General features: G+C 41.1%; 1 protein-coding gene across 3 annotated transcripts; it reads left to right on the top strand.

The window, feature by feature from the left end:
* The first annotated feature begins 7,612 nt into the window (after nt 1-7,612).
* LOC123089864 (uncharacterized) lies at nt 7,613-11,598 on the top strand. 3 transcript variants are annotated; one of them, XR_006442405.1, is made up of 5 exons: nt 7,613-7,823; nt 8,405-8,524; nt 8,730-8,800; nt 9,245-9,545; nt 11,505-11,598. XR_006442405.1 is itself a non-coding variant. In XM_044511424.1 (3 exons), exons 1-3 carry the CDS (start codon nt 8,761-8,763, stop codon nt 11,512-11,514), a joined length of 351 nt encoding a protein of 116 aa, XP_044367359.1. In that variant the 5' UTR covers nt 8,244-8,760; the 3' UTR covers nt 11,515-11,598. The 3 variants fall into 3 exon arrangements, 1 of the variants encoding a protein (XP_044367359.1); XR_006442404.1 differs by having other exon boundaries at nt 8,405-8,800; XM_044511424.1 differs by lacking the exon at nt 7,613-7,823 and having other exon boundaries at nt 8,244-8,800.
* Nucleotides 11,599-13,865: the final 2,267 nt, after the last annotated feature.

Raw genomic sequence — 13,865 nt, 5'->3', positions numbered from 1 at the left:
GACTTGCCTCACTAGCGGTAGATCTTCACGAAGTAGGCGATCTCCTTGCCCTTACAAACTCCTTGGTTCAACTCCACAATCTTGTCGGAGGCTCCCAAGTGACACCTAGCCAATCTAGGAGACACCACTCTCCAAGAAGTAACAAATGGTGTGTTGATGATGAACTCTTTGCTCTTGTGCTTCAAATGATAGTCTCCCCAACACTCAACTCTCTCTCACAGGATTTGGATTTGGTGGAAAGAAGATTTGAGTGGAAAGCAACTTGGGGAAGGCTAGAGATCAAGATTCATATGATAGGAGTGGAATATCTTGGCCTCAACACACGAGTAGGTGGTTCTCTCTCATAAAATGGATGCTGGAAGTGTAGGTTCGTTCTGATGGATCTCTCCACGAATGAAGAGGAGGTGGAGGGGTATATATAGCCTCCACACAAAATCTAACCGTTACACACAACTTGCCAAACTCGGTGGGATCGAATTGGTAAAGTTGGTCAGACCGATTCAGCAAATCTAGTGACCGTTAGTATCTTCGGTGGGACCACCATGCAACTCGGTAGGACCGATATGGTTAGGGTTAGGGCATAACGTCATCTCGGTGAGACCGATTACTCAAACTCGGTAGGACCGACTTTGGTAATGAGTTAACCAGAGAGTTGGTCAGGCAAAATCGGTGAGACCGATTACACAAACTCAGTGGGACCAATTTTGGTAATAAGCTAACCAGAGAGCTTGCATTGTAATCTCAGTAGTACTGATTTCTCAAATTCACTGAGACCGATTTTGGTAATGGACATACAGAGAGATTACAATCCCATCTCAGTGAGACCGAGATCCCTATTGGTGAAACCGATTTGCCTAGGTTTTGTGGAAGTGGCTAAGACATCTAAACTCGGCAGCGCCGGATAGAAAGAATCAGTAGGGCCGAGTTAGACTTTCTGGTTTAGGACATATGTGGATGTGAGCAAGTAGTTGAGGGCTTTGGAACATATCATTAAGCACTTGAGCAAGCAAGCCATTAAGCAACACCTCATCCCCTCTTGATAGTATTGGATTTTCCTATAGACTCAATGTGATCTTGGATCACTAAAATAGAAAATGTAGAGTCTTGATCTTGGAGCTTGAGCCAATCCTTTGTCCTTAGCATCTTGAAGGGGTTCCACATCCTTTAGTCCATGCCACTCCATTGTTGAACTTGTCTGAAACATACTAGGTAAAAGTGTTAGTCCAACAAGAGATATGTTGACATTAATTACCAAAACCACCCATGGAGCACTTGTGCTTTCAATCTCCCCCTTTTTGGTAATTGATGGCAACATACATCAAACCTTTAGATAAAGGTATAGAGAATGACAAGTAAAGCTTTGGAAAGACATGTAACAAGCATAGGCTCCCCCTACATGTATGCAATCATGTGAATATGGAATATAGAAGCATGTGAATGCATAAACATGACAGAGTAAGCAATGTGTGACATGTATCTTGGTTATATGCATCAGAGCAAATGATGTAAGTATGAGAAATGTACCTTCATGCTCATGGGTCCTTCTTGCAAAGAGTATGTACAACAGCAAGAATTTTTCATATACATGATTGTGATGCATATACTTACCTTGTGGTCTTGAGTTGGCTTCGGATGGAATGAACCTGTGAAAATAAGGTTAGACAACACAGATGCACTTACTAGCCAGAGCAAACAGGAAGAAACCACAAGAGTACCAAGACTGGGATGATATGTAGAGAGTGAGTACTGAGTACCACATTTGATATAGACATGTCCCCAAAGGTAAAGATTTGCAATGAATTTAAAGAGTTTCTTTCCCTTAGATGTCTTGCTCCCCTTGAATCTAGCATGGGATACTGGGAGAAGATAGGGAACAGAAAATCAGAGCAAAAATGCAAAAACAAAGCTCAAAGAAAAAAATGAACAGAGCTAATGCAAATGAGCACATATGAACATGTCTTTCCCCTCAAGAAGACATGTGGCATCTCTCCACTTGAACACCAAGCATCTGGGATCCTTGAAGATTACTCTCTTCTTGAGTATTCTCTCCCCCTGGAGATATCTCTCTCCCCCTGTTGAGGTGATAAGCTTTGATGTGATCTCTCTCTCCCCCTTTGACATCAATTTCCAAGAAGGGCCTTCTGGAATTTGTCGTGAATGGGTTTGGTCCTTGAGTCACAGCCGAAAGAAATGATAAAAATGTGATGCTTGTAGAGGGCATGATTCATTGAGTGGAGCTGAATCAAAAAGTAATGCAGGAATAAGTGGCAAAATGTTTTTCCTGTTGTGAAATCGGTGGCACCGAGTTGGATGCTTCGGTTGCACCGAATGATTTCGGTTAGACCGAACACAAGAAACCGGTGTGACCGAGTTCATCACAAAGAAAGCACTTGTCACCTCAGCTCTCTAGACATGTAATATCTCACAAGGATTTGCAAGGAATTGGATGTAGAACAAATAGAAAAGAAAAAGAAATCTAGATGAAGTTTTTTTTTGAGAAAGGGGAAACAAATATGCATGAGACAAATGCAAGAGCACGGAAAAGAACACGAGATAACTTCATCTAGAATTGGTCGGCGACAGAGTCACCTATGTTAGAGTACATTGACTTAGGAGTCAAGTGAGATCACTTGATCGTAGGTCATACTCATCGTTTAAGCTCAAAATGGGGTTACCATTTTTTGTTTAAGCATCTTGATGTATTCACATCTTGTCGAGTTGCTTTGACTCATGACTTGGAGTAAAGCTTCTCTAAGATGGAATAACATACCTTGGGTGGTGGTGTTGATCATGATCATGTAGTTGAACTTGTGTGGGTTGCTCAAGGTTGATGTAGCTCATCAAGAGATGGGAGCACCACTTGGTATTTGAGTTCATCTACATACATGGGTTAGTTTTTGCAAGGAAGAGCACTTGTGTATCCAAAATGACAATCATGAAACTCAACATAGAATTTGTCAAAGGATATGTTTGAATGGTTTTCTGCTTCCTTGTCTTCAACCACCATTGTGTAGAGACTTGTTGATGTAGAGATTGCTCAAGATGTGAGTGGGTTGCAATCTCATAGAATTAGATTCATCCAAGTACCTACAAGGGTTAGATAACATGCAAGATGCAAATATATCCAAGACAGAAGAGTTTCATCATAAGAGAAATATCAAGGATTAGTCATAAGCTCGTGTCTTGCATGTATCCAATGGAGTTCCTACTCCAAGTTTGAAGCATCAATGATGTTCAATTCTCCTCTTAACCTGCAAAACACTCTCTCAAGTGGTTTAGTGAATATATCCGCTAATTGCTTTTCAATGCGAACATGCTTAAGATTAATGTCACCCTTAGCAACATGATCTCGAATGAAATGATGACAAACTTCAATATGCTTATTTCGAGAGTGTTGCACGGGATTGTGAGCAATCTTGATAGCACTTTCATTGTCACAAAGTAATGGAACATGTTTCACATATATCCCATAATCTTTAAGAGTTTGGGTCATCCAAAGTAATTGAGCACAACATGAACCAGCGGCAATGTATTCCGCTTCGGCGGTGGATAAGGATACCGAGTTTTGTTTCTTGGAAGACCAAGACACAAGAGATCTACCAAGAAATTGACATGTACCCGAAGTGGATTTTCTATCAACCTTGTCACTGGCATAGTCCGAGTCGGAGTAGCCAACAAGATCGAAAGAGGCCCTCTTAGGATACCAAATGCCAAAATTTGGTGTATGGATTAAGTATCTCACTATCCTTTTCACGGCCTTAAGATGACATTCTTTAGGAGCAGCTTGATATCGTGCACACATGCACACACTTAGCATGATATCGGGACGTGAAGTGCATCTCTACTCCTAATGTCTCAGTTGGTAGGTCGCGTTTCGGGTTTTATTTTCGTCCCACCTCACCCGGTCTTTTTTGGTACTTCTTTGGTACTTCCTCCCACCTCCCACTCAGCCGCGAAAAACCAAGGAAAACCCCACGATCGAGTCCCACACCCACCCCCACGCGCCTAACCTCCCGTCGCACCCATCTGTCACGAACGAAAACAAACCAGCAAAAATAAACCGGCGAAAATTAACCAGCGAAAAAAAATCACAAACCAACCACCCGCACGTACGACCGAGGTCTCTTGCCCTCGAGCGAGAAATAGTCGCCCAACTCTGTGCCCTCGTTCGCCGTCGCCGCCCTTCGTCCCCTCACCACCACCGCTAGATCCCTTCGCCGCCACTCGGTGCCGCCAACCCCCGACCTCCTCCCCGGCTCCCGACGCCGCCCGCCCCCCATCTGCTCCCCCGATCCCGGCGTCGCCCGGCCCCCACCTTCTCTCTCACTCTCAGCAGCGATCCCCGTGGTGTCCCCGGACTGGAGGACGTCGAGGATGTAGAGCGTCGGGAGTGCGGCGCCGACGAGGAACCCCCATGATGTGCATGGCGAGGAGGAGGCGCTCGGGGCCGAGGAAGACGGGCGCGGACGGGTTGGGCTTCCTGGGGCGCTGCGGGAAGGTGAGCCTGGCTAGGAGGAGTGGGTAGGGAAAGGATGGCGGCTCGCCGGCAGGTCACCGGCGCCGGGAGGCGGCGAGGTCGTCTCTCTCGCTCGCCTCTCCCCTTTTCCCCATCTCGCATCTCCTTCTTGCACCGTCGGTGCTGCCGTCCAGTACAGATTACCTCCGCTGCTGATTGGCGCCGCCACAGCACAACCGGATCCGGCCCTTCCATTCATCTCTTCCCCTTTTCCATGTCCACAGATGCATCGTTGTGCCACCCCAGCGCGCGGCCACCCTGGCTAAGCCGCCTCTGTCTCCGATGATAACTCGACGTGGCGCTCTCCCTGTTTGGCTGCCCAAATCCCTCTGCCTCGCTGTCATGGAAGTGGACGATGACGCCTCCTTGAACCAACGCCGAGGAGGTCTATGACGCAGGTTTGAAGGCGCCTGACAAGCCCATCGTCGCGCCGCCGACCTGCTGAAATTCGAGGTCGGCACCCGTGCGAACTCAGGTAACCTTGGTCGTGCTCGACAGGTATTGTCACATCATCTCAGTTTCTTCATTTTATCAAAAAAATCTCAGTTTCTTCAGATTGACATGGTCATCCATGTACTAAAAATGTGATGTTGTTTCTGTAGTTAGCCTTTTAAATAGCAAGTGGGGTGTGTGTGTGTTGCATCTGATGTGCGCGAGCTCAACCTGGCGAGCTCCTGGGAGAAGAAAAAAAGAGCCACAACAGCCCTGGCGAGCTCGAGATGACGACGGTGCCACAGGTGGTGTGGGAGAGGAGATGGTCTCCATCCAAGGTCCGAGGACTAGCCATGACGTCGAGCTGCTGCAGCTTGGAGTCACGAGGGTATTCGCACCCCGGCGTGTCCCACTACGTGCTTTGGAAGAGACACGCATCAATCTCAACAGACCCTGATGCGTCCACATTATTTGTTTCTGAAACAAATAGCAGCTCTCCGATGTAGTAAGGAGAAACCAAGAATGACAGAGCATCCTCGTGTCAAACTCAGCACACCCTGGCATTTCTCCAGTGTTTGATTCAGAAACAGGCAGAAACAACTGCTATATATCTCTGAATTTATTTAAGGTTGTTTCTCTTATTTCTATTCTGATGTGCATGCATCTTCCCTTGCTATCTTCCATACACATATGTGCTACAACCATGCCATTTTGTCCTGTAAGTGTAACAAAGTAGTCTTCATGTGCGAAGAAGCAAAGGGCTTTTATGAGGCTATGCAATCATGCTACATGTTAGTTGGAAGTCCAATCTCGGCTTGATTACCGCTCTTTAGGCAAAATTATTAGTAACAGATCTTATCCTAGATGATTCTTGCTTGAACGATTTTAGAAGCACAACTATCAGTATGTGCACTTTATAAATGCAAGTCAGAATGCAGATGCTGAAAAAATATTTTGGAAATTATACATTATTCAGTCTCCCAGTTTGTGATTTGCTTTTTGTTTATGTTGTCCAGAAATGTACAAAGGACTGACATGTGTTATCTATAGCATGTCCCCTTTGTCTGAATGTTCAACTAGAAGAGTTACATCTCATTTGGCAAGGAGCACTGCAATAATACATGCAACTCTTCACAGCTACTAGCATGAAGTTGCACTCAGTCTCTCGCATGGACTAAAGAGTTATTGTCGGTATGTATCACTGTTTAATTTTAACAGTCTATAGGTTTATTTATATGGCAAGTATTGATCTCAAGGACAATATTGCTGTAACTACTGTCACCCATTCAAAAATTTCTTTAGAGGAACTACAGGTATTTTGCTGACCTGAGCATTGAAATAATGAGTACAAAAGGTTCAGGGCATACGCGAATAATTGAAGTTTTATATTTGCGGACAAGGAGAAACGCTTAAATTAGAAGGCAGAGTAGAATTTTATACTCTGTTGTTGCAGTGTGGCTTTTGGGAATCCTTAGCACGATTATCCCAGAGGTGAAGCTTAGACACCACTGTGGATTTGTCTGGCTATGAATCATGGTCATGAAATACGTTCATGTTGTTCCCTTTCCAGATGCTTTAGAACAGACAAGCGATGATGCTGGAATAAGAGGTTCTCGATTCCCTTTTATGTCATAGTTCATACTACAACACACATATACTGCAGCCTCTTAAATTATAAAATTATTGTCTCTTAGATTATAAAATTTCATGATATCAAATTGTACGTACTGCAAAATTTCTCCTTTTTACTGCCTGCTTGATTGTATAGATAGAATAACTAGATAATGATGCTCCATGCATTACTAGAGCTGTTGATAGCTTGTCCACCTAGATTATTTTACACTCCCTTCTTAGGAGAATTTAGCTTAGATATTTAGGTGCAACGCATGTACTGCGAAGCGAGATATTTAGTTTGTTTTTCTTGGGTAAACCATACTCTCGACATTCCAAAACCTCTACTACTAAAGGTACAATTTGGTTATAAAAAAACTATGCATGCGCTAATATTTTATACATTTAGGTTATGCCATGGTAGTACCATATGCACCAGAGTAATTTAAATTACAGTTTTTCTATGAGCTGTACTATTTTGCAATAATAGTACAGAAATAGATTGCAGGCATCCATGGCCGGATTTGTGATTTCTTATTCAAATAAGTTTTTTTTCTAAAACCAATCTATTATTCAAGGAGTCTGAATTCATATTATATTGTATTACTAAATAATGCCTAACTGTAAAATACCAGTAGCAGTTTTTCAAAAAAACATGGGTTACTAAGATATTATCAATGTGTTTATTCAAGCCAAATACTACATGTCCATGGTCCATAGAGACTGCATGTCCATGGTCGCAGGGATGAGGGTAGCCGGTCTGCTCTTCGAGCATGCACTTAAGATGGAGCTTAAATCTCTGCACATGTGGTGCCTTTTTCGGTATGCTGGAAGATTGGATGAAAGCAGTACTGATCCTTTAGGTATTTCCAAATTATAGACGATGGCACGTTGGGGCTCCATACGCATACAACATTGCCGACCATGGCCTGGATGTGAGTTGTTTTCCGGACCATCGAAGATTGGTAATTCACCTTCTTCGCCTGCAGTTATGATAATAATTTGATATGTATCTGATCTATATTTCTCTCCTGTTCAGGACTGCAACTCTACAATACAGTTTGCTTTTGATAATTATTGCTGGTGGATTCTAAGTTCTAACTCGAGACTAAATTCACGTATTCCCCACTTGGAAGATGGAAAGATGGGATGCTCCATGGAGTCCGCCGGCTTCCACCGTCTGTTAATCACAATCCTACTACCAACAACTCTTTCCTGTTTTAGTAGCTCTGTCCTTTTGAAGACCCCAGCAAAGACAAAGAGGGTAAAAAATTTTGGCTGCAAGAGATAGAGAATTTGTTTTATAATGAAGCAATACTTGCTATTGATGCCCTTCTAAAGTAAAGTGGGCTTGGTAGAGTGATTATTAGATGCTGGAATATTTGGACCCATATAAATGATAAGATCTTCATAAATGTTGCTCCTTATATTCCAAGATGGTGCAGAAATCTCAAGGAATGCTTCAAGATCACAGAATATAGATAAAAACATCACCTCTACTGTAAAAATTGAACCAAAAATCTATTTCCTGTTGTAATGCAGATGATGTTATCTGTGTTTTCAGGCTGATTCTTCCATGATTTTACTACTATGCTTCATTTATTCAAAATTAAAATTCTTCTGACTTTGATACATGGCCTACTTGCATGGAAGATTAATCCAGCACTGCATTGGCGACAAAATATACTTTATATAGCAGGTCACGTCTCATGACAATATGAAGCCACATGTACTTAGTTTGTGCTCTGCAGTTTCTGAATGAGTTAGCATTATTGGAGTTTTACTTAACTTAAATAACGTAGCCGTTCTATAACGAAAATATTTCTTATTCCCGTGGATTTGCAGAAAACTCATGGTGAAACCTCATCTTTCATTGATATACTAATTATGGACTCCCCATAAATTTCAAATGTTAATCAAAGTAAATAAGACCACCCGTCCATCGTGCAGGATCCAAGTTCTAAGGTACGTACAGATTATTCCTATTGCCTGCCAAAGAAATTGTTCTTTCTCTATTTATCATCTCCTTATAATAGTTCTTTTGATCTTCCCTGTCTTTTTTCACTACAAAAAGTCGTGCATCTTCCCCATCTTTTTTTTGTTCCAACCAACCTCCAAGTCCATAGTTTTCGTCAACATGATATACTTTTATTGGATCCGTGTGCCTAAGGAATGGTAAGCCTGGAGGATGTTGTTGAGGCATGACTTGGTCAGAGAGTCTGCCGGAGCTAAGAAGCAGAGGTACTTTTTTCTTTGTTATTTCTGATTCGTTTTTCCTAGATACTTTTGTTATGTTTCTCATGTTCTAGGCTTTAATCCCACTTGATTTATTTCATGGATCCTAACTATAATTCATATTTCTCACAATGTACTGTTTCTATACTGAACAAACACTTCATCTATATATGGCACTTGAATCTTTCACACTGAATCCGAAGCCATTATATATGTAGAAAGTATTTCCGGATGATTATGGATAAATGAGAGCTTGGTTGCACAAACCAATTCAAGTATTCCTCATAGATTACCAGCACCGTCACTGTCCACGTCCACTGCTGTTTATGGAGCACATAATTAAGATATGCCGGCCTAACACCACTGAGTTTCCTCGATCCTGAACACTCCTTTCCAGCTCGCAGCGGGGTAGTCGAACTTGACAAAAACACTGAGGGTATTTTTAACCAGGTACTTCTTACCAAGCTAAACCTGTGAAGGATGTCACCTCCACCGTCTGGCACCACGCCGTCGTCTCCACCCAGGAGTCCAGGCAGTTTCACTTGCAAGCACACGCTGCTGAGCCCTGTGACGTCGCTGGACCTTCCGGGCTCCCCTGCCCAGCCGGCAAAAAAGATCAGGCGCCCTGGCGTTGCACCCGCTGGAATATGGAAGATGAAGATCTCGCAACTGACAGAGCAGACCAAGCAAGACAATCTCGCTGTCCTGGAGATCCCAGCCTGAGCAGGTCGAGTCGGCTGCTCTGTAATAGGTAGGCTTTATGATCTTTGGTCTGTAGTAATGTGCACCTTTTTCCTTTTCTTTCCTGAACTTGCTTTGCATGATGTTTGACTCCTGCACTCTGGTTTCGTTATTCGATAATGGAACACGCGGGGGGGGGGGGGGTGGCCTTCCTATTGTTCTAAAAAATCTCACAATAGCAACACCGTCACTATATGTGAATTTTCATTCTTCTCTTTCAAAATGCATTCCTTTTGCATGCGAATTGAGGGGATCATACGATGGCATAAACCTGAACGACGAGGAATTTATTAGCCACTGATATGGAATTTCTTGACAAAGATATGCCAAAAGGCAACAGAAGTCATAAAAATTGTTGAATGTATTAGCATGTGATAAGGTAATCGTTGATATAGAGGTGGTTGTATGAAAAATCTCAGTTTTATCATGTGTTGCGGTAACCATAAATATCTTCTTATTACCTTATAATTGTTGCAGCACACTTTGATACAATGAACATCAAGTAAGTAAACTTAGGTTCTTCATGCAAGAAACAATAGTGAGCATGTCAGCAATTTCAAGGAAATTGGATTAAGGGAAGTACTCACACTCACATTCCAATGAGTTGGCCTCTTGGCCGTATTTGATGCAACACATGAATTACAAGTTAGTGTATAGCTAAATTATCAACAGTATTACGCCTTACACTTTTGTTTTCATTGTGTTATAGTTCTAATCAAATTGGGAAGTCGTGTCCTTCTGTCGTAAAAATAATTAATTTGCACAACTGTTGTACGTACCTACAATTTATAGTCCCTAGTATAAAGTGACTTGAAATTGGTGGCATGCTAATCTTCTCGCCATTACTTTTATGTTCTCTTACCAGCCTCAGTTAGTCCAAAGGTTTTAAAAAACATTCTCTCCTTCATAATATCTAGAGCCATTGGGATATACCTTATTATTTGTTTAGAGATGGAGATTGCATTTCCTAATGCTATTCTTTTCTTATCTACAAAGTTGTTTCATATCAAGTTCTATGTTTAAGGAATACTCCACACATTTTGTTCGAAGTTATGATTTAAATCAAGTGTATGTATAGAATAATTACCAATGGTCCTTATATAATTTATAATTGAACTTCGAAAGCCAATTACTGGAAGCCCAACTAATGGATTCCATCGGGTCAATTTACTTTTCCCATAAAACTTCTCCCGTTTGAATTAGATAGATCTGGAATGTTTCATTGCATGTTACTGTTAAGCTGCAGATTTTTTTTTCGAATCAGATCTCTCTGTTTTTTGAATGGTATAAATCAAAATTACTATATTTGTTAACCATGTCCTCAATCAATTTTTTTGTAGAGCTGGGTTGCAATTTCTATAGACTACCAACTATTTAATATGATTGTCATTTCATATTATAAGAACTACAAATACAATGTAGAGGGTAACATGCTATTATAGAAGTAGCCCGTGCGGTGAAAAACCAAGCATGTGCATGAAACGAATGTAGAGGGTATACAATGTGTATTATAATTATTATTTCAAACTTTATTTTTTAGAAATATTGCATGGAACCAATATTAATGAAACTATAGCTCACAAACATCTATCGAAATATTGACAAGCCCGTACGGACGCACGGGTTGACGACTATACTAGAAGATGTAATTATTTCTCTCAGTTCGTAGTGCTTGACTAGATGGCGTCTTCCTACGTATAGCTTGAATAGATGCAACCATGGACGTTTAATTATAATATGCAACGCTAGATAGAAAATTAAGGTCCAGTGTAGATTAGTAGTATTCTACCACATGAAAATATATGTGTGTCTATTATTTTTATGTTCTTGTGACAATCACAAAACCTTTACTGGAATGCATCATTTATGTGAACATTATAATGCTTATTTTTAATGATGATCTAATTCCGCATGATGATCACGAAAAGGTAGTAGCTGGCGTCATAGCCATTTATGTTGCTTCTATTAGGTGTGGCTGACAAAGACGGGGGGCGATTTGTGCATGCGAAAGTCCCTTAAAATCGAGACAAATCCTTCGTTGGAACCATCTCGATGTTCTTCGCTAGCTTCGTCGCATCGAGCCTGTATATACTATTGGATCTTGAAGCCCGAAGTCATTTTCTATTCCCATGATTATTTAGCAAATTTAAAAAACATTGTCGATTATATTATATGTATATTGTTGGGTAGTAGTTTTTCCCACTAGATCAGAATATTAGGAAGGATATATCTTGTAGCTGGTCAGATTCAAAATCATGTCGTGATTTCTTTTCTTAAGGGCCTAATGATTGTTGTTGTTGTTTCCTTTCAAAAATTGAAACTCCTAGGTGATTATTGTAACTATCATAAATGTACTAGCAAGATTATCATAATAACTAAGCAACTATTTTAGACTCACCTTCTATGCCAAGCTAGAAAATTGACATGTCTTATGATTGTATATGCATCCAGTATTTTTCTTTGAAATGCCAGTGGCAACGCATCCATTACATGTTTTAAGTGATTTAAGATCTTCGGCGTGAAATTTTCATTACATATATTGTTTGTGCAGGATGGGTATGAGTTAAGGACGCGATTTTTATTATACTTGCTAAAACATCATGGGAATGAAGCTAAAGGCAACTTTCCTGATAGTGCGAAAGAATTTCTTAAGTGCATCATCTAGATATTGATAGTTTTGTAATACATATTTAGCTGGAACATCACTCAATTTGTTACATGGACATGTCGTTAATCTTTCTTTTTGTTATCAATTTACATTCAAAAATGGACTTCAATTATTCAATAATTGTGTTTGTGTTATATTGTTTGTACATGTGATTTAACATGTAACTCTTGCATACTATTTCAAGAGCCCGTGGCAACGCACGGGCACTCTACTAGTAGATATAACAATGAACCAATCATAGAGAGATAAACCTTTTGATCGACCGGTTCACCATCTTTGGTCAAATCAAGATGTCCACTAGTAGGCATGGGTGTAGTCATACCTTTGCATTCCTGCATATTGAACTTCTTGAATAAGTCCTTGGTGTACTTTGTTTGAGAGACAAAGGTACCTTTCTTAGTTTGCTTGATTTGCAAACCAAGAAAGAATTTGAGTTCCCTCATCATAGACATCTCAAACTTCTCCAACATTAGCTTTCCAAACTTTTCACTAAAATGAGGGTTAGTAGAACCAAATATAATATCATCAACACAGATTTGGCACACAAATAGTTCTCCAGTGACCCTTTTAGTAAAAAGAGTAGAATCAATTTTCCCAATTTCAAAGCCTTTTTCAATAAGGAACTTGGTCAAGCATTTATACCATGCTCTAGGAGCTTGTTTAAGACCATAAAGAGCTTTGTGAAGTTTGTAAACATGATCGGGTTTCTTAGGATTAACAAAGCCAGGAGGTTGTTTAACATAAACTTCCTCCTCTGTTTCACCATTTAGAAAAGAAATTTTAATGTCCATTTGGTACAAGGTGATATCATGGTGATTAGCATAGGCAAGTAAGATGCGAATGGACTCGAGCCTAGCAACGGGAGCATAAGTCTCACCATAGTCCATACCTTCGACTTGTGTGTAGCCTTGGGCGACGAGACGTGCTTTGTTGCAAACTACTTGTCCATCTTCATCTTGCTTGTTGTGAAACACCCATTTGGTACCGATGATGTTGTGGTTGTTGTCGGGCTTCTCAACCAATGTCCAAACTTGATTTCTATCAAAATTGTGTAGCTCTTCATGCATGCGTTTATCCAATCCGGATCTTCCAATGCTTCTTCAACCTTCGGTTCAATGCTAGAGATGAATGAATAGTGTTCAGAAAAGTTAGCTAAACAAGTTTTAGAGCTAGTGATTCTCCCGGTTTGGATATCATTGTAGATTTTCTCGACGGGATGATCTTTAGCAATTCTTGCTCGAACTCGTGAAAGCTTTTGCTTGGGTCTTGGTTGAACATCTTCTTCATCTTGTTCTTCTTCTTGGCCTTCTTCATTGTTGGCATTGTCGTTCTCTTGTCGTGGTGGAGAAGGAGGTTGTTGACGTTCGTCTTGGCGCACTTCCTCGTTTTCTTCATCTTGGTGTGTCCCACTTGTGGATGCTTCCGTATCAACCCTTGGTTCACCTTGTCGTGAGGTAGAAGCTTCCACTTGGACAGACGAGGTACTCTCCTTCACTTCCGTTGGACGAATCTTGCCAAAAGACAAGTCTTTGATTGCTTCCGAGGGGTCTTTGTCTCCTACATCAATTGGCAATTGCTCTACTTGCGAGCCGTTAGATTCATCAAACTTCACATCTACCGTCTCTTCAACCTTTCGGGTGAAATTGTTGTAGACACGGTATG

Source organism: Triticum aestivum, chromosome 1B (genome assembly GCF_018294505.1).
Source record: "Triticum aestivum cultivar Chinese Spring chromosome 1B, IWGSC CS RefSeq v2.1, whole genome shotgun sequence".
In the NCBI taxonomy this organism is placed as follows: domain Eukaryota; kingdom Viridiplantae; phylum Streptophyta; class Magnoliopsida; order Poales; family Poaceae; genus Triticum; species Triticum aestivum.
This window is presented reverse-complemented; position numbering and strand designations above follow the sequence as displayed.

Coding starts and splice junctions, on each gene's coding strand:
- LOC123089864 (XM_044511424.1), top strand. CDS start 8,761: ATGACTTGGTCAGAGAGTCTGCCGGAGCTAAGAAGCAGAG. Junction 8,801..9,244: donor GCCGGAGCTAAGAAGCAGAG/GTACTTTTTTCT, acceptor ATTTTTAACCAG/GTACTTCTTACCAAGCTAAA.